Source organism: Ipomoea nil, unplaced genomic scaffold (assembly GCF_001879475.1).
Source record: "Ipomoea nil cultivar Tokyo-kokei standard unplaced genomic scaffold, Asagao_1.1 scaffold2939, whole genome shotgun sequence".
Classification (NCBI taxonomy): Eukaryota; Viridiplantae; Streptophyta; class Magnoliopsida; order Solanales; family Convolvulaceae; genus Ipomoea; species Ipomoea nil.
In genome coordinates, this window is record NW_017619367.1 from 177,367 (window position 1) to 201,814 (window position 24,448).

Here is a 24,448-nt window from a genome sequence, read left to right on the forward strand (position 1 = left end):
GATAAACAAAACAGTTATTCATGGCACCCCAAGATATTCAATGTGTTGCAACAACGGTAAGATTAAATTGCCACCAAACCTGAGGCCACCAGATGCAATTTACAATCTATTTTTTGGAGAAGGAGAAAAAAGCAAGCAATTCCTGCAAAACATTAGAACATACAATAGTATGTTTTGCTTCACGTCCATGGGTGGTAAAATAGATAGAAGCGTGAACAAGAACGGTGGTCCACCAATTTTCAGGATAAATGGCCAAAACTTTCACTACATTGGTAGTCTCTTGCCGGTCGACGGGAAAAAACCCCATTTTGCCCAGTTGTATATATATGATACTAATAATGAACTTAGTAATCGTATCAATTCTGTAAGGTACGTACCTGTTAATTAATTATATGTATACTTACAAGCATATTATACCGCACATCCATTCATATTATATGTGCATAATTCAATTGATTTTTTTATCTCTTTCTAGGCCAGATGGTGAGCAAAATGGAATCCATGTAGAGATTGTTAATGATATTCAAGAAGTGTTGGATACATGTAATGTCTTGGTCAAATCATTCCGCATGGCACGATCTGAGCTACAAATGAATCCACTTGCTGAGGTCAAAATAAAATTGCTTGGGAAGAGATCAAAGGATGCCAGAACATACAATTTGCCGCAAGTTTCTGAAGTGGCAGCATTAATTGTCGGTGATATTGATACAAATATTGGAGAACGGGACATTATGGTGGAGACGAAAAGTGGCCTCTTGCAAAGAATTAGTGAATTAAATCCAGCTTACTTGCCGATGCAATACCCTCTGTTGTTTCCGTATGGTGAGGACGGATACAGGGAAGACATCCCCTTCTCTACATTAAAAGGAAACACAACTGGTCGTCAAAGGATAAGTCCTCAAGAATATTTTGCATACCGTATAATGTCGAGGGTCTCTGAGGTATCTACTTTATTGCATTCAAAGAGGTTATTCCAACAATTTCTGGTAGATGCCTATACAATGGTGGAGTCAGGAAGGTTAATCTATATAAGGACACACCAAAAAAGTTTGAGGTGCGAATCGTATAATTGCTTGAATGATGCATTAACACGCGGTGAAGTTGACCCCACTACTCAAGGAAAGAGAATAATATTGCCTTCGAGTTTTACAGGGGGTGCTAGATACATGATTCAAAATTACCAGGACGCCATGGCGATATGTAGATTGGTCGGATATCCTGATCTGTTTATCACATTCACATGCAACCCCAAGTGGCCTGAGGTACAACGCTTTTTGAATGATAGAAAGTTAAAACCTGAAGATCGTCCTGACATCATATGTAGATTATTCAAAATGAAATTGGATGCTCTAATCTCAGACTGTAGGAAGAACAAGTTATTTGGACCAGTAATGGGAGGTACGTTAATTAAATGCCGCTATTTCAAGATGTGCGAGAAAATTCACTGTACCTATTATTTGCTCTATTCTAATTTATTATTTCTTCTTATTTGTTAACAGTGATATATACCATAGAGTTCCAAAAAAGAGGATTACCGCATGCTCATATTCTCCTGTTTCTGGATAAAATCAATGGAACCCATTCTGTCGAAAAATTGGACCACATTATTTCAGCTGAGTTACCTGATCAAGAAGCTGACGCAGAATACTACAAAGTTGTTGAGGAGTTTATGATGCATGGACCTTGCGGGAAAGCCAGGTTGACTTCTCCATGTATGTCGAATGGTAAATGTACTAAACATTTCCCCAAAAAGTTTGTTAATTGCACAACTTTTGATGAGGATGGTTATCCTATATATCGGAGAAGAGACAATGGTCGTTCCGTGACGCGCAATGGGATTAACTTGGATAATAGGTACGTTGTACTACACAATAGGCATTTGTTGTTAAAGTATAGGGCTCATATTAATGTTGAATGGTGCAATCAGTCCTGTTCAATCAAGTACCTGTTCAAGTACGTTAACAAGGGTCACGACAGGGTTACAGCAGAGTTTTACAGGACCAGCAATGATCAAGATGGACCGCAGGTTATTGATGAAATCAGTATGTACTATGATTGTAGGTACATATCGCCGTGTGAAGCATCGTGGCGGTTGTTCGGTTTTGATATACAGTTTAGGACACCATCAGTGGAACGATTGAGCTTTCACTTGCCGAATCACAAAGTGTTGTTTTCGCAGATGATGATCCCGTTGACAACATTCTCAGCCGGCCAACAATCTTACAAAGCATGTTCCTAGAATGGTTTGAGGCAAATAAAACCTACCCTGAAGCAAGGAATTTGACATATGCTGAAATGCCAACGAAATTTGTATGGAAGAAAGATATTAGAAAATGGCAACCAAGGAAAAGAGGATTTTCAATCGGTAGAGTATTCTATGTGCCTCCTGGGTCAGGGGAGATATTTTATTTGAGGTGTCTTTTGAATAAAGTCAAAGGTCCCACAAGTTATTTAGACATACAAAAAGTTGATGGGGTCCAATATGAATCTTTTAGGGATGCGTGTTGTGCTAGAGGATTAGTAGATGACGACAGGGAATATGTTCATGCTATAGAAGAAGCAAGTCACTGGGCAACACCTGTGAATTTGAGAAGATTGTTTGTCACTCTCTTGATGACTAACTCGATAGCAAAACCAGAGGTGGTGTGGGAAGCTGCGTGGATTCATTTGTCCGACGATGCACAATTCAAGATTAGACAAGAATTGGGAATTCCAGGTATTGTATTTTTTCATTTTTACTGTTACGATACAATTTGACCAAAAAAAATTATAATAGTTGTTAATAATGTTATCACAGATTGGATTATATCAGAAGATGAAAAGAAGAATTTTGCACTTACGGAGATAGAAATAATGCTTTCAGCTATGGGAAAAAGTCTGAAAGACTTTCAAGGGATGCCCATACCCGATTTAGTTAATCATTCTAGAACAACTAATCGGCTGATACAGGAGGAATTGGCATATGATGTTAATGTAATGAAGGAAGAGAATGATACTTTGGTGGAGAAACTAACTGAAGAGCAAAGAACAATATATGACAACGTATTGCAAGATGCTGAGAATAATCTTGGAGGACTTTTTTTTGTTTATGGATACGGTGGAACGGGAAAAACATTCTTGTGGAGAGCATTATCTTCGGCTCTAAGGTCTAAGGGTGAGATAGTTTTGAACGTTGCATCGAGTGGCATAGCTTCTCTTCTATTACCCGGAGGAAGAACTGCCCATTCAAGGTTCGCAATACCCATCGCTGTTAACGAAGATTCAACCTGCAATATCAGCCAAAGCAGTCCTTTGGCACACTTGATCATGCAATGTAAGTTGATCATTTGGGATGAGGCACCAATGATGCATAAATTCTGCTTTGAAGCGTTGGACCGCTCTATGAGAGATATAATGCGTGCCAAGAATCCAAACAGCTTTGATATGACTTTTGGTGGAAAAACAGTGGTGTTAGGTGGAGATTTCAGACAGATTCTACCAGTCATTCCAAAGGGCACGAGGCAAGATATTGTGCTAGCAAGTATAAATTCTTCCTATCTTTGGAGAAGCTGTAAAGTGTTTAGGTTAACAAAGAATCTACGGCTTAGGGCTTTGAAATCAGATAGTGAAGTTCAAGAGATTGCGGATTTTGCAAAGTGGATTGCTAATATAGGTGATGGAACAATTGGTGATTCAATGGATGGAGAATCTGAGATAAATATTCCGGAATAATTTTTGCTCAACTGTGGAGAGGATCCTATTGCTACAATTGTTGATAGCACATTCCCTATGTTTCGAAGTGGCTACAGAGATCATGAATATCTAAAAGATCGTGCAATACTTGCGCCAACTTTGGATGTTGTAGATACAGTCAACGAATACATGAATGACTATAACAACGCTGAAGGAAGGACGTATCTCAGTTGTGATTCGTTATGCAAATCTGATTCTAATGTTGACATGCTTGCTGATCTGCACACCCCGGAATTTTTAAATGGCTTACGATGTTCTGGAGTTCCAAATCACTCATTGACTCTAAAAGTTGGCTCCCCAGTTATGCTCTTAAGAAATATTGATCACTCATTGGGATTGTGCAATGGTACAAGGATGATTATTTCAAAGTTGGCGGATCATGTTTTAGAAGCTCAAATACTGTCTGGATCAAGTGCTGGTACAAAGGTCTTAATTCCAAGGATGTCATTAACACCTTCTGATCCAAGATTGCCGTTTAAATTCCAAAGAAAGCAATTTCCGCTAATGTTGTCATATGCAATGACAATAAATAAAAGTCATGGCCAAACACTGTCCAACGTGGGTTTGTTTTTGAAGAGGCCGGTTTTTAATCATGGTCAAATGTATGTAGCATTGTCAAGAGTTAGTAATCCTAAGGGATTAAAAATTCTTATTTATGACGAAAATGTACAATCGAAAAATACGACTACAAACATCGTATATAAAGAAGTATTCAATAATGTTTAATACATTTGAATTGGTTTGAGGCAGTGTTTTTTTATTATACAATAATATATATTATATGGTTGAAATATATTGCCGTGCATCGCACGGGTGGAACTACTAGTTATGTATTATATTAGATTATGTGTATTCTGTTATAAGTTTATGTGCATTCGAAACAAAGGATTTTTTTTTTGGACAATAAACCAAAACGACGTCGTTTTGGGTAGGACGGGGCGCACAATGCATTGTGCGACATGATGCACGATATAACGATTGTCAGTAGGCAGTATTTGAGAGAAAAGACCAATGTTCAAATCTCGACGGTGACAGTGTGGAGATAATACTCAAGTGACAGTGTGGAGATAATACTCAAGTGAACAAATCTTTTGTGTGCACTGACTTTTGGCCCGGTACGTAGAGCCATGGTTTAGCTCAATGGTTCAATAGGTAATATTTAGGAGAAGAGATCAAAGTTCGAATCTCGACGGCGACTGTGTGAAAATTATACCCAAAGTGGACAAATCCCTTGTGCACATTACTATTTGGCCATGTATGTTAAGCCATTGAGTCACAGTGATTTACAATTTTTCAAATGCTTCATCGGATCGAGGTGTGAGGACTCTTGAGATTGGGATTCAACCTTTTGGGTGAAAAACTATTGAGATAAACTAATTTGTTATCCTCAAAAACAACTTACTAAGCTATTTCAGACGGAAACAAAAACATTGTAAATCTTCTACACAAACTGCACTTTTTGGAACAAAAAGAACAGGGTTTTTCGTATAGAAAAATGTACACTAGTAATTATTATTTTTTTGAATTTTACAGGCTTGGTGATCCTTAAAAAAGTTGGACCGCATAAATGATCAAGAAACAAATAATGTTAAAAAATACCAAAATATGAATGCTAAATAATCTGACAGAAGCTGCTGAACCTGATTGTTAAAAACAGCAAGCTCTGCAGCTAATTCAATTTTCTCCGCTAAACAGACTTATAATCAACGTATTGGGGTTATGCCGGGGTAGTATATATGGTCGTGAAGCAATCTTGCAATGGAGTTGTATACGAAGGAGGACGAGATGTCAGAACGTACCATAAACCTTTGATGGTCTTTACTTCACGCCACAGCATCAGCCTGTCGTTTAATTAGTCGTGCGTACAAGCCATCATGGAGAAGCAGCTCGCTGTGGTTGCCCATCTGCATGAAAGGCCAAGAAGTTAGGACCACTTAACCCAACCCGACAAAGAAACTAATTACCAAAAAGGAGGATAAAGATAAAGTCGGTAGATAACACACAAAGTGACCAAACCACACTAAAAGACTGAATCTAATCAATTAGCTAGTCTAACCCATGGCCTTATAAACATATATGTTCTCTCTTATTTTTTCAATAACATATAGAAAATGAAAAAGAAAGCTGAGAAAAATTATAGGTTTGAATTATTGCGGAGCGTCATACCTCGATGATATTTCCACTATCCATGACCACTATCCTGTCAGCAGCTTGAATGGTAGAAAGTCTGTAGAAAGAGGTTGGGGAATAGTTTAGGCTAAAGTTGAGAGGTTGGTTGATTTGGAAATAGAGTAATAGAGGAGGAACCTGTGCGCAATTACTATGACAGTCCTCTTTGTGTTTAAGTCTCTTCTGACTGCACGAAGGGTGCCCTATATTCATTCAATGTAAAATGATACGAGTAAGGATTTCAAAAGTTAGTTGTTGATTTTTGAGTGGTGAGAAAACAAGAAGAAAATACCTTGACGTTGTGCTCACTCTCCGCATCTAGAGCACTAGTAGCCTCATCTAGAACTAAAATGTCGGGGTCTCGAAGAAGGGCTCTAGCAATTGCTATTCTCTGCTTTTGTCCCCCACTCAGCAACTCATCATCAACAAGAGTTTGGTAGCCCTGGGGCAGAGACGAAATGAAACCATGAGCAAAGGCCTGCTTCGCAGCCCATTCCACATCCTCCTCACTAATATTCCGAGCGCAGCCGTATTTTATGTTTGAACTGATATCCGTGCGGAAAAGCCGAGGTTCCTGTACAAAAAAACTCCAGACTCAAACACAATGCAAAATCTAATTCAAATTCAGTTAGGCCATATGTTCGAAGGAGAACCTGTCCCACATAGCCAATCCTCTCTCTGAACCACTTAATGTCCAGCTCTCTAACTGGGTATCCATCAACACATATCTATAGTTACAATTTATAAGAAAAATAATTATGAAAAGAAATGGACCAGAAACAAACAATCAAACAAAATAAAACAGGAAAATGAATGGGAAAGATCTGCCCAACTCAATCTTTGATCTTATACATACCGGGCCAATCTAATGGCTGGCAATCAACGGTTAGCGGTTGCTGATTGTATCAGCGGTGGTTGTTCTATAGGGGTCCAAATGATAATTAAAATAATGCACTGAAGATAAGAAGGTTCACCTGGCCACTTGTTGGCTCATAAAGGCGGAGAAGAAGGCTCACCAAAGTGCTTTTCCCACTACCACTAAGACCAACCTAAGCAAAATTAAAGTCGGCTAATCATAATTCGTAAGAGTAGATTGGGAAAATGGTTTAGTGAACCTCGTAACTTGTAAGATACGGGTATTACATACAACGAGACTCTTCAGAAGCTGAAAACTACAAAAATTCAATACCGAAAAGATGAAACACTTACAATTGCTACAACTTCACCAGGATGCACTGTGAAGTTTATCTGTCGCAGTACTGGCACCTGTTTGGAAGTCAAAATATTTTAATTCTCCCATTTTTGCCATGATAGATTTAGATTTATGCATAGGATCTCATTTAGAAAAATAGGAATAAACATACCGTTGTCCTAAAAGGGTAGCAAAAGGAAACATTCTTAAATTCAATTTGACCTGACAATCTTTGTAACTTCAATCCTGCAACATGTTTACATCCACCAAGCAAGTTGAGAATAAAGAGATAATAACTTGGGAAAATTGCACTTTTCGTCCTTAAGTTATATAGGGTAATTGTAACTTCTTCTTGTCCCTAAGCTATAACTAACGTTGCAAATTTCGTCCTTTTTTTCTAATAGCTCGTGCTCACTTCTCATCCCTAAGCTATAACTGTGTTGCAAATTTCGTCTTTTTTCTAACAGGTCGTGCTAACTTCTCGTCCCTAAGCTATAACTGTGTTGCAAATTTCGTCTTTTTTCTAACAGGTCGTGCTAACTTCTCGTCCCTAAGCTATAACTGAATTGCAAATTTTGTCCCTAATGTTTTGTTAGAAAAAGTACGAAATTTGCCATCTAGATACCGTTTAACATCACATTGCCACATTGATTGATATATGCACACAAAAAAATCCATTTGTTTTACCAACAAATAGACATATTGTTGAATGAATAAAAAGAAGAAACACACTTGAGAGGCAAGAATGTAAAACGGTGCAGACCTTTGGAAATTAACTGACTGCTTGGTTCAAGATCCATTAAGCGAAAAACCTTTTCACTCGCCCCAACGGACTGCATTAGTGATGACACATTGTCCCCCACCCACCACGTGGAATAGATAAGCCACTCACTGTATAAGATGAATTTTGTAAGTTGCTCTGCTGATATATGGCCAGCCAGTATAAACATTCCTCCTACTAGGACAGCAATAACCTATAAAAATTAGAGTTGTTAAATCAAAATTACTTTTTGTATAAATAAATTGTTGAATTTGAATGATTCAAAGGCCTGGCAGGTGGAGAATAACAATCACCCAGGCAGAAGCAGAGATGAAGAATCAAGGAATGAGAAAATGTATATAATACTTAATATATTACTATAATTCTAAGTTTCTAATGAAGAAACACCGCACATATATATAGAGACACATAAGTCTTAAGTAAGCACCTATTCATATATAAACAGACACAACCCTTTGTTTTTCAACATAAAGAATCTTTAGGTGTCAAACAAACACTAGAGGATCTTACAATAGTATCATACTCTCTCTTTTCATGCCTAAAACAATCAAAATGTATTATTACAGTACTAAGTTTCTGAAGGCAATAAGGAAGGTGTTACGAGATTCTAACCTGCATTGAGTGGTAGAGAGTGTTGAAGCTAAAGTTCCAAAATCCATAGGCAGCGTTTTGTCGCATGCTTATATCGGCTAATTTACCCAGCCACTTTGAATATCTGTTTTAATAAACAGGCCCATACAATACTCGGTCAGAATTATGTGATGCAAAATGAGTATACGTATAAAGTTTGCATCTTTGCCTGATAAGAGTAAAGAGACAGGATGAATTTGAACCAAGAAATCTAGGAGATTGTGATATTATAAAGTTAAACCAAAGGAAAGAAAAACAAGGGAATTCGAAGAATATCCCTCCAACAAGAATAAATTCTTGCCCGCAGCTACTTAGAGCTAATTGTTCCAATTCTACGGGATACCCTCTCTTCTAAGAGATGGTCCCTAATCCCTATTTATTTATAATTTTTTTTTTTTTTTTGGAATACTCATGATTCTTTACAAGGTAGTATATGATCTATACTTTTTCAATCTTTTTTAGCCCAAAGAATCAATGCCCCCACAATCCCTAATTATACACTCCATAAAATAAGCAAAGATTTACATAATCAGTCAATCCCTTATTCTATGCTTCATTGCCCCTTTTAACTTTGAAGGGTAAATGCAACGAAAAATCCAGTAGTGAATAAAGCATGCCATTACCTTCGAAGTTCTAGTTTCTCTGTTCCATATACTCGCACAGTCCTCATCAGAGAGAGTGTCTCTTGAGCAACCTAGGTGATATGAAAAGGTAATTAATTCGATCAGTGTGCCCACGTTTATCTGAAAAAGATGAGCATGTGAACATCTATGAATTACCTCGTTGGAAGAAGCAGTGTACTCTTGAATCAAATTAGCCGCTTTCTTCTGGTACCTGTGGAATGCATAACATGGAGAGAAGTACGATTTACAGTTGAAAAAAGGACAAAATATACATAATAATAATATAAGGGAACATGCTTTCATGCGAAGCAGAAACCGTATATTCTGAAACTACAGCATGAAATACTCAAATATTCAATCTATTGTACGTTACAAAAACCAGGAGAGCTTACCGTCCATATAATAGCAATAAGATTAATATGGTAGAGCAGATTGCTAGCGTGCACAAGCCAAGAGGCCATGACAAAACCAATAAGTACACCAGTGCGCCTATTCCCTGAACCATAATGAGGTACGGATGAGATTTCATATAGGCAAACTCGTGAAGACTTTCGGAATTAGTTCAAAATATAACCTGAAGAAGATTGCGTAGTATTAGATTAAGGTCATTTCCAATTACACGCGATACTTGCTGACAATCTGCCCCAAGCCTACTCGTCAAATCACCAACTGTTTCAGAGTCAAAAAAGGCGATTTCCTACAAGGAGGTGACTTGGAATAAAAAACAATGCACGACAAAAATTAAGCTTCATAGTAACAGGACAAATAATCTTTTGTACGAGAAGTAAACCTGACGAAGAAGAGTTGAGTATAATTTTTCTCTCATTCGTTGGACCTGCAAAATATAAGAAACACACAATAAGTATCAATATCTTAAAACCCATAAGTTTTTAAATCTAAAAAATGACAAAAAAAAAAAAAAACATGGGTGGGAAAAAATATATGAAACAACTTATTTTGAGCATCATTGACAGAAACAAACTGACTATGCCATTAAGAATGAGCATAACTAAGTAAATAGCAACATAGCATCTTCAAATATTCATTTCAAAATCAAATTATATAAGTGTCATGGAAAGGCTACTAACCAGGATCATATTTGCAATGCCAAAGAAACAACCTCGCACCCCACTGTTAATTCAACCAAATAAAAAGGCTTGTAAGGGAACCGTAAGGGGACAAATTGCACATAAAGATATATATAATACAAACCACCCACGGGAACACAATGCGAGAAGATACCAAATTATGTATTGCTAATGAAAATATGAAATTATGACTACATGATTACTGTGATAGATATATTATCTATATATGAAAGAAGGGAGTTTTGACCATACAAGATCTTGACCTGCAAACTCCTGCAACTATGCTTAGCACAGCTAAAATGCGTATGTTCCTGTGGAACACTGGAACACTACTACTTTTTGCCGAAAAGATTGATGCCGTGAGAAAGTGTGGAATTGATATCTCAGATATCTGATCACAGCAAAGCAACAAATACTCAGAAATCAATTATGGGAGGAATAGTTTTCAATGTTTGTATTACTATTCGAATGTAAATTCACAGAATCAATATATATATATCGACTTGCATTCATATGAGAACCATGTCTTAAGTGAGAACCTGCAAACTATTGCATGAGTGGACACAATTTACTCCCATGCATGCCTGGATGACCGTAGATACCCTGGAGACTGGAGTAGTTGAGTGTGCATTTCGTGTAGTTCTCACGTAATGCACATGCAACTCCTCTAGGGTCTCTACGGTCATCCTGACATAAGTGGTAATAGTAATTCGCAGGGTTCTCACCTAAGAAAGACATGATTCTCATGTGATCCTCAATATATATATTGCATATATATAAAAAAAAATAAAAAAAATACAGAAATCATGAAAAGTGATGCTAAGTTAAATAGAGAACATACAGCAGTCACAACGAGTGCAGCAAAAGCCGAAAAGATAAGCCACCTATCTTGAGCTATCAATTCCCACATCTTCTGAAGCGCTCGGATTACAGTCACCGGCTCCGCCGTCATCTCCACCTTCATATCCTCCGACGAGAGCCTCCACCAGCTTCCGCCGGGCAAAAAATCCCGAGCGAACCCAATCCATTTCCGGATTTTCTCACCCAACTCCGCATCCTCCCCTTCCAAAGCCCGCTCTTTTGAATAATTATTATGTAATGGATATCCATTAACAGAAGCAGATTTCACCGGAGTAACACACCCAAATCTCTTTTTGGACGAATGCTCAGAAATCAAGAATTGGGTCTTTGATTTGGGGCCAAAATGCAATCTTGTTTGCAGATTTCTAACTAAGATTCTTCTCTGTTGTACATACAATGCGAATTGAGGTTGAAGGCTACACATAGGCAAAGACATGGCAGTTGAGCATCAAGAAAACAAATGAAAAGTTAGAATTGAGAAAAAAATATTCTGGTGGTTAGGGGCATGTGTTGTCTAGAGAAAGCACCACACGTTAAAGGCAGATTCTCTTGAAAAATGACAAGGAAAACATCGGACCCACTCCCATAAACTGAAGAATGCTTTGCTTCTACACTCGAGGAAGAAGAGGGTTGGTGGTTGTAGAAACTTGTGGTTCGGTGTGTTTGGTTTAACGCCGTCGATGGGATCTAATCCCGTCGAATCAACGGCGGAAAACGGTGGAGCACCTGTATGGACAAGATCAAGGCTAAAGGCTTGTGGCGTGAGAAAACTCAAAACCGTAACGTCTGTAACGGCCGGTCACAATTAGCCTCCTTGACTAGTATTTATCCTTTTGACTAGTATTTATCTTCTTTTCATCTTTCAAATACTATCTACTAAATCAAGTCCGTGCGAACTACTAGTATTTATTTTTTTCCAAATACCACTTACTAAAAAGTAAATTAAACCCGCAACAAGTATTTAATACTTATATGTTTTATTCATACTTATCTCGTCAAATTGGTGTTAAATAAATTGACAATTTAGTAATCTCAATATTGACATTTCTTTATTCTCAGGCATGTGAAGTGCAAAATCCTTTTTTGTTTTACAAATTACTCTCATAATTACTCCCACACTTACGAATCAAATTTTATATTCGTAGCTTTGAGAGTAATTCGTAAAAGAAAGAGGGATTCCATACTTCGCAGGTCTATGAGTAAAGAGATGTCAGTATTGAAATTACTAAATTGTCCATCTATTTAACACAAATTTGATAGAATAACAAACGGATGACTAAATTGAGCAAAAACACAAAAGTCTTGGATTACATTGGGTCACCAAAATCGTTTAGGACAAAATTGAGAAAAATCACTATAGTCGAGGACTATTTTGGGTATTAACTCATTATATATATTTCAGTCAATAGGATAACAGTCTTTTTTTTTTTTTTTTTTTTTTCACTCGGCTTTAATTTCTTTTAGATTTCTAAATTCTTTTTGAGAAAATATTTGATGCACCGTTGTTGTATAGGTGCTATACGACGGCGGTGAACTAAATCATGCCGCCTCATTAAATATAAGGATTAATATTTGATGCTATACACTGGCGGTGAATGAGGAGATGACACATTATTAAATAATAAAATCTATGTTGATCGGGTTCTTTTTTACAAAATATCTAAGACTTGTATTCGCCCGTGCGATGCACGAAATAGATTTGTTGTAATATATTAAGAATATTTGGATTGATATATAATTATTTAAATTAGAACATCAAATATTATATAATGCAATTGAAGATACGGTTTGGATCATTTATGTGTTTTGATGTTATCATTGCCTGAATTTAAGCAAATAATTTGCTCAAAATAATAGCTAATGTGTAGATGTACGCATGCGGTGCTATAACTTTGGAGATTTTATTTATCATTGTTTAGTATTTTTTTTTTTTTATAAATTAGGCAAATGTGCTCGTTCTTTAGCAACTCAGTTATATGAATGACTTGTTATCTTAATTCATTTGTATGGAAGATATATATATTTTTTGTCTATATATATATATATATATATATATATATATATATATATATATATATATATATATATATATATATATATATATATATATATATATATATATATATATATATATAGATATATATATAGCAATTTTGTCATTTAAAAAACATAATATCAACAATTTTATTTACACATTAATGAAACCTCTTTGTAGACAACATTGATAGTAGCAACACAATCTTGTCCATCATCGTCTAGAGCTAACACCTTCAAGCAATCAGGATGGGTGACTCGGATGGAATATATAATAGTAGAATATTAGTTAATTAACGATCCTTTTATATTTTAAGTGAATTAGTAATATTAGATTCATTTTAAGCTAATTATTTTTTTTTTATTTTTAGTCAATTAGAATATCACATGTAGTGATATTTTTACCTAATTTCCATTCCATTTTTAATTGATGATGTTTAATATTATTATTGAAATATTTCTGTTCTATTTTTAATTTACCTTTACTATTGTTTAAAATATGTATTTACTATTTATGATGTAGAATATTATTATTGAAATATTTCCGTTCAATTTTAGTTTTCCTTCCATTTTTAATTAAAACGCAATGATCTAACCATTTATTTTTTTTTTCACATTAGTCAATTATTGATCATTTTTTATTTGCAGTCAACTATTAATATTCATTTCCTTTTATATTTGTGAAAGATTTATGACATAATTGTGATTTGATGTATTATACTGTGTAATATTATTGTGAAAAATTAAAATGCAATGATCTGACCATTTTCTTTTCTATTTTAGTTAATTATGGATCATTTTTTATTTTCAGGTAATTATTAATATTCATTTATTTTTTTTCAATGAAGCTAATTTTTGTTTCTTTTTCCATCTTTAATTTTCTGTCAATTATTAATATTCATTTCTTTATTCCAATTTACCTAATTTTCATTCCATTTTTAATTGATGATGTAAAATATTACTGTGAAATATTATTGTTTTTTTTTTACATCCTTTTTTTCATTTACCTGTATTATTTACTATTGTTTGGGCGAGAAATCAAGTAAATAAAATTTTGTTTTTAAATATAGTATAGATTTTTTTCTTTTTCTATTCTTTGGGTGGGAAAGTAAGGAAGAAGGATTTTGTTTTTAATAATAGTATAGATTGATAATCCTTTTATATTTTCCTATTTAACTAATTATTATTAGTATTAATAGTGAATTTCATTTCTTTTTTCATTTTTAATAAATTACGGTTCCTTTTTTATTTTTCTATTTTACTGATTATTATTAGTATTAATTAATCAGTGAATTCCGTTTCCTTTTATATTTTTCGTAAATTAAGGATCTTTTTTTATTTTCAATTTTTTTGGTAAGATTTTTTTTTTTTTGTACTGTTATCCTTATCATGACCTTTTTTTAACAACCTTCCGTTTTCATTTTTCATTTTCATTGAATTAAGAATCCTTTTTTATTTTTCAATTTTACTGATTATTATTAGTATTAATCAGTGAATTCCGTGTCTTTTTCCATTTTTAGTGAATTAAAGATCCTCCTTTTTTATTTCCTATTTTATTGGTAACTTTTTTATTGATTATTATTAGTATTAATTAATTAATGAATTACCAAGACTATGTGGTCTAATGGTACTTGGGTTGGACTTCCATTTAAAAGGTTGTGAGTTTGAGCTTTAGTCGAGGTGTTATTGGTTCTTTTTTTTTTTTTTCCACAACCTTCTGTTTTCCTTCCATTTTTAGTGAATTAAAGATCCTTTTTTATTTCCTATTTTATTGGTAACTTTTTTACTGATTATTATTAGTATAAATTAATTAATGAATTACCAAGACTATGTGGTCTAATGGTACTTGGGTTAGACTTCCATTTAAAAGGTTGTGAGTTTGAGCTTTAGTCGATGTGTTATTGGTTCTTTTTTTTTTTTTCACAACCTTCCGTTTTCCTTCCATTTTTAGTGAATTAAAGATCCTTTTTTATTTCTTATTTTATTGGTAACTTTTTTACTGATTATTATTAGTATTAATTAATTAATAAATTACCAAGACTATGTGATCTAATAGTACTTGGGTTGGACTTCCATTTAAAAGGTTGTGAGTTTGAGCTTTAGTCGAGGTGTTATTGGTTTTTTTTTTTTCCACAACCTTCCGTTTTCCTTCCATTTTTAGTGAATTAAAGATCCTTTTTTATTTCCTATTTTATTGGTAACTTTTTTACTGATTATTATTAATATAAATTAATTAATGAATTACCAAGACTATGTGGTCTAATGGTACTTGGGTTGGATTTCCATTTAAAAGGTTGTGAGTTTGAGCTTTAGTCGAGGTGTTTTGGTTCCTTTTTTTTTTTTTTTTTTTTTTTTTTTCACAACCTTCCGTTTTCCTTCCATTTTTAGTGAATTAAAAATCTTTTTTTATTTCCTATTTTATTGGTAACTTTTTTACTGATTATTATTAGTATTAATTAATTAATGAATTACCAAGACTATGTGGTCTAATGGTAATTGGGTTGGACTTCCATTTAAAAGGTTGTGAGTTTGTGAGTTAGTAGTAGTAGTAGTGCTTTAAGATTCTTTCTTTCTTGATTTCTCCTAAGGGGATTCTTGGAACTTCTTGTGTGGTGAAAGATTATTTGTGATGTGTGATCTAGGTGCCTCCTATGACCCTATTTATATATATGTTTTCCCTCGGAGTCCTAATTGGGGTCTAAATACTATGGGCTTGCTAATTCTATTCCTTATAGGACTAAGGGGGTTGGTTATAGGGATGTGGGCCCATGGACTATGGTGGACCTTTCTTAGTTGATTAATGGGGTTTTAATTCTCTTTTTAGGGTAAGTGATCAAATATTTGTTTTAGGATTAGGGGTCGTAACACGGGGTGTTACACTACACATCTTCGCATCAGTCAGTACTATATATCAGCTGCTTATATTTAATAAGCGTCTTAATCTGAGAAAATGCAAAATTACAATTATTATTATTATTATCATTATCATTATCATTATCATTATACCCTTAGGTCTTACATGTTAATATAAACAGCTAATTTTTTCAAATATCTTTTTACCAACCGTTGATATAATTCGCTGGTCAAATCCACTAATATAATCTACTAACGTTAACTGCTACCTGCTGATTGTCAAACAAGAACATTGCGAGGTAGTTCTCATTTCAATTTGTTGTGCGATTTGAATACTCTTTTTTTCAACAAATCTCTCAAGCAGTTAATATGATTGGCTTTATTAATTATATTTTTTTAAATTTTTTCATGGTATTGATAAAATACTCGGTAAATAAATATATAGCATTATTTTGTATTATAACTTTGAATACACCAATCTGCTCCCCTTTGTAGATTCTCCACGATAGTTTTCGAATCACATTCGAGGATGATTCTGGTAGCTCCATATTCTCTCGCTATGCGTAGTCCCTGTAAAACACCACAAGCCTCCGTAGCTTCGATCGAGCATCTGTCAATTTTATACATGAAACCTCTTCGCCACTCCCCATGCTCGTCCCCAATAACACCACCGCAGCTTGCCACACCGCCCCCTCTGCAACAACCGTCCACATTTAGTTTTAACCATCCCCTCATCGGTCTCGACCAGGCAAGTCTAGCTTCAACGATCAATACACTTCTGCTTAGAGGCCATCGTCTTCCCTCAAAAGCCCTAGTAACCTCATTGTCATACCGCTTTAGCTAATCCATCTTTTGGTCGAAAGGCATAGACTATTTGTAACACCCCGTGTTACGGACTTTAATCCTGGATTAATTATTTAATTAATTCCGTTAAAGAATAGTTAAAAAGGATTTAATCTGGCCAGGATCCCTTAATTAATTAATGTGGTCCACGAAGGACTGTGGACCCTTGTTTATAATAAGGACTTTAAGTTTATTTGGAATAAAGAAAGTGGGCCTTTACTACTCAGATTCTAATTAGGAATCCTAGACCTATATACCTGTTAGAAGTAGAACATATGTCTTTACTATTCAAACTCTGATTAGGATTCCCAACTCTATAAATAGGGGATTAGAAAGCAATTAGAACCCTTACCACCCATAGTTGTATTACGCAAAATTATTCCTCGGGAGATTCCCCACCACTAAGCCTAGGGAGTTCAATCGGAAGGAAATCTTAGAGAAGAACCTTAATAGCCAAAGGAGGATTAATTAAGGCTAAGAGGTAACCCATGTCTCGACAAAACCTATTTTTCTTGCTATATCTTATTTATTGGCTCCTTTGATGATCGTATGTGTAATTCTGTGATTGAGTCTTGATAGAGCCCTTGCGTAGGATTTATATTGTGCTTACTTGATAATCTTGATGTTCTTGATATTGTGATTGATTATATGTATGATCTTGTATTTTAATTATGTCTAGAGCCCTAGGGTTTATATCGTGAATTTCGTATTATGATGTTCTTGGTATATTTGGGAGGGATTATGCATGATCGGGTGTTGAGTCTAGCCTAGGACTTGTGTTTAGGACCTTGCATATAGATTTCTTGATATTCTTGTGGTCCAGGATGTTCCTGAACCGTTATATGATTAATGTTAGGTCTTGTCATGTTTAGGAATCGTGTTAGAACGTATTTGGTATGATTCTTGATTTAATCCCGTTAATTGAATACGTGGTGTTGTCGTTATGTGTTTGAATGTGTCTGGATATGGTTTCGGGTTTCACGAGAGATCCCATGACCGAAAGTTGCCTGTGAGTCAGTGAGGGATAGGTGGGGGCAAGGGTGCCCGCCACCTACCCGCTGCCCGAGCTTCTTTCCACCGGGCAGCCGACTACCCGCCGGGCACCCGCTGGAAACTTGATGTGGGGCGTGATATTTTTCCCCGTTTGATGTTTCCCCGTGTCCCATTGTGTCCCGTTGTACCCCGTTTGTCGTGTGTGAGTCTCGTTTGATGTTTTGAATACCGTTCTAGGAATTTATGTGTAGTACGTGTCATGGTTGTTGTGTCCTGATTGTTATTTGATTATGTGTTGATTGATTGAATGGTGATGAGTATCGTGGTCATTGCGCAATGACCGATGCGAATAATGATGATGATGATGATGAGATTGTGATTTGTGGAAATGAATATTTGGCGGTTGACACCACTTATGCCTGGTCATTGTACTAAAGGTATAGGCTATAGCGGTTACTGTGCTAAAGGCACAAACCCACCTCCGACTAGCTTGCCGTTGAGCATGGGTCATGTTATAAGTGGTGCGGTGTCATGTTAGAGCTATATGCACTAACCCCTTGATATTGGCACTAGAGGTGCGGATCATGTGAATGGTACTGCGGCACCATCTTGATATGTTGGTGGTTGATAGGTGGTTTGTCGGTGGGGGCATGTAGTTTCCCGGAGGAATAAGGGGTGGTGATATAAGGGTGGCCTGGAGGTATAGGTTGGAACTGACATAAGGACGGAGGGGAGCTACAAGGTTGGAACTTGGTATAAGGTTGGAAGATGGATTGTGTGCTTTGTTGATTACTTGCTAACTGATTGTCTTGGATGCCTTTGTTGTCTCTATTTGCTATTTATATGCTTATCTGCATGTTATGTCTTGTAACGTATTCTTAGGACGCATGCTAGCCTTTATGATTATCCTATATTGTCGAGTTTATTGTTGTATCTTGAGTCTTGATCTTGGATTTAAATTAGAGTCTCGTAAGTATATATGTATTCCAGTTTCAAAATGATTTCTTATATCTACCTATATTGTACTTAACGCGTTGGAGTGGGTTACCAGCATTATTCGCTGACGGTTGTTACACCGAATGTTTTTCAGGACCATTTGAGTAGCTTTGGAGCGCGCTAGTCGGATCCGTGAACTTAGTTTAGATAGTTCTAGCCTTGATGAGATGGCCTGCGTGCCTTTATTTACATTTGGATATTCGTGATGGTTTATGCTTTATAAGATAGTGTAGCCTGTGCATCTGGGTTCTCTAGCTCAGATGTGGCATATCACCCCGACTCTTATGATTAGTTTATGCTTTGTTTGGATGATTAATAATAGATTTACCTTGATTTCATAAACTTTAAATATCTTAAAATTTAGGGGTGTTACACTATTTGTTGAAAATGTCCTCATTCCTCCACCGCCACATCCACCACAGCTTGATGCCAAAACGCTCTGGCCATCCTTCGTCGAACCCTTTCTTCGTGTCTCCCTAGAGATTTGCCGCGAGCCAGTCCGGCCAACATATATGTCAGATGCTACGCACTGCAACGCACCTTCTGAAAAGGTGATTTAGATCCTCTCGCTGCACATCGAAAATAGAACTCATTAGAACTGAGATGGTGTCTAACGCGTTCAAAATTAGTTACGATTTTCTCATATTTCACAAGCCAGAGGAATATAGATATTCTGGCCGGCACCCACAGAGCCCAAATCTTCGCCCAATCTTTATATGTAGTGTCATCATATGCATTAGTGATCAAGCCATACGCCGACTTTACTGAAAATTTGCCATGTCTATCCAGTCCCCAGCCCCACTCGTCATGCACACCTGCCTATATCAAGTTGTATCCAACAAGTCTTTCCATCGGTTCTTGAGGTAGAGTCTACTCTAGTTTTTCCCATTTCCATCCCCAGTCAAGGTCCCAGTACTCATCCACATGCGCGTTGAGGTTGGGTAGGCTTAGCGGAACGAGAAGCTGCTCGTAGAGAGGCTTTGGGGTGAGCCATGTATCCATCCAAAACCTTGTAGACTTGCCATCCCGGACGATATGCGTTAGTCCTCTCTCCAGTGTCTCATTTGCAGCGCTGAGACCCCTCCAAACATTCGAGGTTTTCCGTCTGCTCATGGTGTCGGCTTGAGAGCCCGCTATCCAGTTATACTTGGTGGTCAGAGTCTGCGCCCAGAGGGTATTGGCTTCAGTCTGTAATCTCCAGCAAAGTTTGGTCATGCAAGCTACATTCATGTCATGCAATCTCCGCAGCCCTAGACCTCCATTTGCTTTCGCCGTTGTTACCACATCCCAACTTGCGAGGCTCAGCTTGTTCACCCCAGTTTGTTCGTTCTTTCCCCAATTGAACCGCCAAGTCCTTTTTTCGATTTCAGAGCATATGCCTTTCGGAAGTGCTGTTGTTTGCATGGTATACACTAGAATAGCGTTTAAGACCGATTTCGCCAAGGTCACTCTCCCAGCTAGAGACAAGGTTTTGGATTTCCAACCTTCAAGTCTGGTCGCAATACGATCCAGAAGGCCCGAGTAGGTGTTGTAAGTTACTCGGCCATGAATGGAAGGCACTCCAAGGTATCTACCCAAGCCTTTAGTTTCAGCAATACCTAACTTACTAGCAATCTCGTTCCCGACTCCGGGCTCCGTGTTCTTTGAGAATGTACTTGGGATTTGCTGAGTCTAATATTTTGTCCCGACGCCCTGCAAAAAACGTTCAGGCACTCCTGGACGACTTCCACTTGCTCCATAGAAGCCTCCGTGAACAGCACCATATCATCCGCAAAGCAGAGGTGCGACAGGGTTCGCCCCGTTGAAGCCAACTTGATTCCTTTCCATCTATGCTTTGTAACTTCGGACACGATCAGGTGGCTAAGCCATTCCGTGCAAAGAACGAAAATAGCGGGGGATATAGCGTCACCTTGGCGGATGCCTCTCGCTGGTCTGAAGGGGTCAAGTCTTTCCCCGTTCCAAATAATAGCAAGCCTGGGCATTCTAATACAAGTTATAATAATGTTTTTCCAGGTATCGTTGAAACCCGCCCGCTCAAGGGTGTCCTGAATGAAATCCCACGATAACCGGTCATATGCCTTCTCAAGATCCAGCTTGATGGCCATATACCCTTTTTTCCCACGCGTCTCACGCATGGTGTGCATAACTTCTTGGTAGACAATCACGTTATCCGAAATCTGCCGTCCTGGGACTAAAGAACTTTGAAAAGGTCCCACAATTCGGGGTAGAACATTCTTTAATCTGTTAGTGATCGTCTTGGTTAAGATTTTATAACTCACATTGCACAGGCTGATGGGCCTGAACTATTTGATCGTCTCAGGTGTTCGAACCTTTGGAATGAGAGCAACAAGGGTGTCATTTAAACCATCCGAAAGCCTGCCAGTATTCATCGCATCGCTGACCAACTTAAAGATGTTGTTCCCGGTCACCTCCCAGGTATGCTGGTAAAAACCTGTTGGGAAACCATCTGGACTCAGGGCTTTGAAGGGTTTCATGTCAGAAACAGCCTCGTGAACCTCTTCTATCGTCATCGTCCTGTTGAACAGAATCCAGTCGGTATGGCAAAGACGCGGGAAACACACATCCAAGGTGGGCCCGTTCATCACCTCCATAGTCTCAGTAAACATATTGAAGTAGAAATTCCTGACGTGATATCGGAGCCCGTTGCCCTCTGAAATCTAGGTTCCACTATCATCTAAAAGTCTCGTGACCTTATTGCGTGAATTCCGGATAGTAGTAGCAGCATGGTAGAAGGCAGTATTTCTATCTCCCGACGTGATCCAGTCTTCTCTAGATCTCTGAAACCACATCAGTTCTTCCTGATAAATGATATCTTCCATTTCAACTTGCAGCCTCTTTTCAAGTTTAACCAAACCGCTATGGAAATTATTGGCTAGAATCCATTGAATGCCGCCAAGCCTGGACATAAGGACTCTTTTGCGTTTGTGAATATTCCCAAAAACCTTCATGTTCCAAACAGAAAGGGCATTGGTAAGCTATTACACATTTTCAATTAGAACTTGGTCAGCGCTCCACACCTAGGAAACCATTTTTTGCAAATCTTCGTGAGTGAGCCATGCAGCCTGGAACCGGAAGTGGTGAGTAGTAGTATTTTTCTTCCCCCCGTGAAGCCGTAACAGAAGCGAGCATGATTTGAGGCAAATGGAGGCAGGTGTTCCATCATCGCATCTGGAAACCGAATTACAAAGGGCCCGATCAAGGCGTGCCCCTTTGATAGCATCTTTTGACCCATCCATTACCCAAGTTAACTTGGGCCTCGAAAAGCCAAGATCAATAAACCCCTCATCGTGGATCCAGCTCACAAAATCCAAACTCCTTTGCGTAGAGAAAGAACTGTAATTGGTCGTTTCCTCCTTTGTAACGACGGAGTTGAAATCCCCCATCACTAGCCAAGGACCCTGCAAACCTCATTTCGATTGTGAGAGATCTCTCCATAGCCGGCATCTTAGGTGATGAGCCGGACTTCCGTATACAGGCGCAAACACCCAGGGGGATGACCGCTTTGAGAAACCTGCAACAACATAAACTAGGGGTGAGTATAGTGTATCGATATATGTACCAGGTCTTTCCAAAAGACCCATATGCCCCCACTAAAGCCAACGGCTTCCACCCGGACCCAGTCGGAAAACCCGAGCTTCGAACAAATGCTATTGGCCTAGACGCCCGAAACTTTAGGCTAAAAAAGCCCAAGGATGCTAGGCTTATGGACATGAAGCAGATTCTTAAGGGTGCGGTGGAACGGCTTTCCACTCGCCCCTTGACAATTCCAAAGCAAACAATTCATAAGCACAAAACAGGGAGAAAGAAAAGACCAAAACACAAACAAAACAACAGAAACCAAACAAAAACAGAACACGCAGAACAAAAAAAAACTCAATGGCTGCTGATGGCCCCAACATCCTCGTTGTGCGCCGGGATCCCATCAAGATCCATAATCACATCTCCCTCGTCGTCAACGTTTCCTGGTGGATCAGCATGATGTTCATTGGTTGGCTGCCAGACCGGCGACGGGAGGTCGCCTGCCTCTTCCCCAATGAACACTCTCGATGATCAAATCACCAGTCCGCCTTGTACTCATCGTATGTCCACATGCTCATCCTCCTCCGCCGCTCGCCTGGGCCCTGTTCCACCACCTCTTCGTGCTCGTGTAGCTGATTCCCCTCCCTTGTTCTGCTGTCTACTTGCTTCGCTAGGTTCATTCGTTATCTGTCTTTCCAAAGCTATCACATTTGGTCTCTTTGTACTGTTTCTCGCAACAGACGTAGCCTGCATCCTTCCTGCCTGTTCCGGCCTATCCCCTACGCGTCCCGCTGATCCCTCCGTCCCAGTGCTCCTCTCCACTGCCACTGCCATTCCTCCTTCACCGTCGCCCTCCATCACCGCCAGTGGTGCGAATCTGGACATCTGGATTATGCCATCTCGAACGGTGTTATTGCCCTGTCCTCTATCCCCTGCTACCCTTTGAGTCTTCTCCGGCTGCCTTGATCTATAACGTGCCCTCCTCCTAGGCGCAATCATCCATATGCCAAAAGGTTCTGCACCAACTTGGACTCCCCAACTTCCCGTAACAGCCTGACCTGCGTCTCTGGACTACCCCTCCGCCTCTTTCTGACGATCATCCTCGGGTTCAGGCGCTGCTTTGGATGTCTTAGGGCAAGCATCAGGAGCATGACCATAAATTCCACACGTGAAGCATATCATATGTATGCCCTCGTAGGCTACCTCGACGGAGATTCTTGCAAACTTTCCTCGTGAGACCAGGCTCGTGGCTTGATCAACACGGAGAGTCCTTCCCACTTTGTTCCCAAGCTTCCTGAGAAAAATAATGTTGTAATATTCAGCTGGTAAGCAAGGGACCCTAACCCATACCAATACCTTCTCCGTGACGTCCGAGAAGGGATCGAAATCTGGCACCCATGGCTTCACTATCAGATAGCGATCCATGACCATCCACGGGCCTTCAGACATGGCGTATTCCAAATCATCTACTGAACCAAACCGCACGATAAAATAGTCGTTATCAATGGCAATAAGATCTAAGCTTCCTTTAGGCTTCCACATGGATTGGATCCGATGTAGCAGGTATGCGTACCCCACTATTCTTGTAACACCCCACTTTTCTAACTCTTAATTATAACTCTAAACAGTCATTAACATTACTAAGCAGTGGAAATAACTAATAAATAAATAGTGGGAGTGTCACCGCCACAACCACCACTCCGTGGTGATTGCACAGGCTAAGGGGTAAAACTAGGAATAAAGTAAAAGTCTAGCATGCATCATAATAACTGAAACATAAGGGGGAAATACATCACCCCAAAAGTCTACATCATCCTCAAACCATAAAGTCAAAAGGTCTAAAATCCATAATCGTAAACATCAAAACATAATCATCAAAATAACTAGAGTTTAGATATCTCTATCTACGAGACTAATCTAACTCGACTTCTTCACACTGCTGGGTCCACCTGAAAGGGGTTTTGCAGGCAACACATAGACAAATAGGAAAACACCCGTTAGCACGAAGCTAAGTATAACCACACTCAACTCTGTAAAGTACTATAGAGTATACTTTGAAAACATTTGATGTCTTTATCAATAAAACTCAACTCAAATCATCTTTAAATCTATC

The 24,448-nt window shown here is 38.0% G+C and overlaps 4 protein-coding genes across 4 annotated transcripts; 2 read left to right on the forward strand and 2 right to left on the reverse strand.

Annotated features, from left to right (window-relative positions):
- The first annotated feature begins 187 nt into the window (after positions 1–187).
- On the forward strand, positions 188–3,711 carry LOC109162335. Its single transcript, XM_019311057.1, has 5 exons — positions 188–369; positions 476–1,398; positions 1,500–2,042; positions 2,180–2,716; positions 2,798–3,711. The coding sequence occupies exons 1-5, from the start codon at positions 188–190 to the stop codon at positions 3,709–3,711; spliced, it is 3,099 nt and encodes a 1,032-aa protein (XP_019166602.1).
- Positions 3,712–3,768: 57 nt separating this feature from the next.
- Positions 3,769–4,458, forward strand: LOC109162336 (ATP-dependent DNA helicase PIF1-like). The gene has a single exon (XM_019311058.1). The coding sequence runs from the start codon at positions 3,769–3,771 to the stop codon at positions 4,456–4,458; it is 690 nt and encodes a 229-aa protein (XP_019166603.1).
- Positions 4,459–5,188: 730 nt separating this feature from the next.
- Positions 5,189–11,840, reverse strand: LOC109162368 (ABC transporter B family member 26, chloroplastic). The gene is made up of 18 exons (XM_019311091.1): positions 11,057–11,840; positions 10,479–10,606; positions 10,216–10,258; positions 9,918–9,962; positions 9,702–9,824; positions 9,520–9,623; positions 9,284–9,338; positions 9,128–9,198; positions 8,487–8,589; positions 7,857–8,067; positions 7,266–7,339; positions 7,111–7,167; positions 6,876–6,950; positions 6,555–6,629; positions 6,194–6,475; positions 6,040–6,104; positions 5,899–5,959; positions 5,189–5,636 (listed from the first exon to the last, which is right to left on the reverse strand). Exons 1-18 carry the CDS (start codon positions 11,510–11,512, stop codon positions 5,556–5,558), a joined length of 2,109 nt encoding a protein of 702 aa, XP_019166636.1. The 5' UTR covers positions 11,513–11,840; the 3' UTR covers positions 5,189–5,555.
- A 9,633-nt stretch (positions 11,841–21,473) lies between these two features.
- LOC109162338 lies at positions 21,474–22,199 on the reverse strand. Its single transcript, XM_019311059.1, has 2 exons — positions 21,843–22,199; positions 21,474–21,758 (listed from the first exon to the last, which is right to left on the reverse strand). Exons 1-2 carry the CDS (start codon positions 22,197–22,199, stop codon positions 21,474–21,476), a joined length of 642 nt encoding a protein of 213 aa, XP_019166604.1.
- Positions 22,200–24,448: the final 2,249 nt, after the last annotated feature.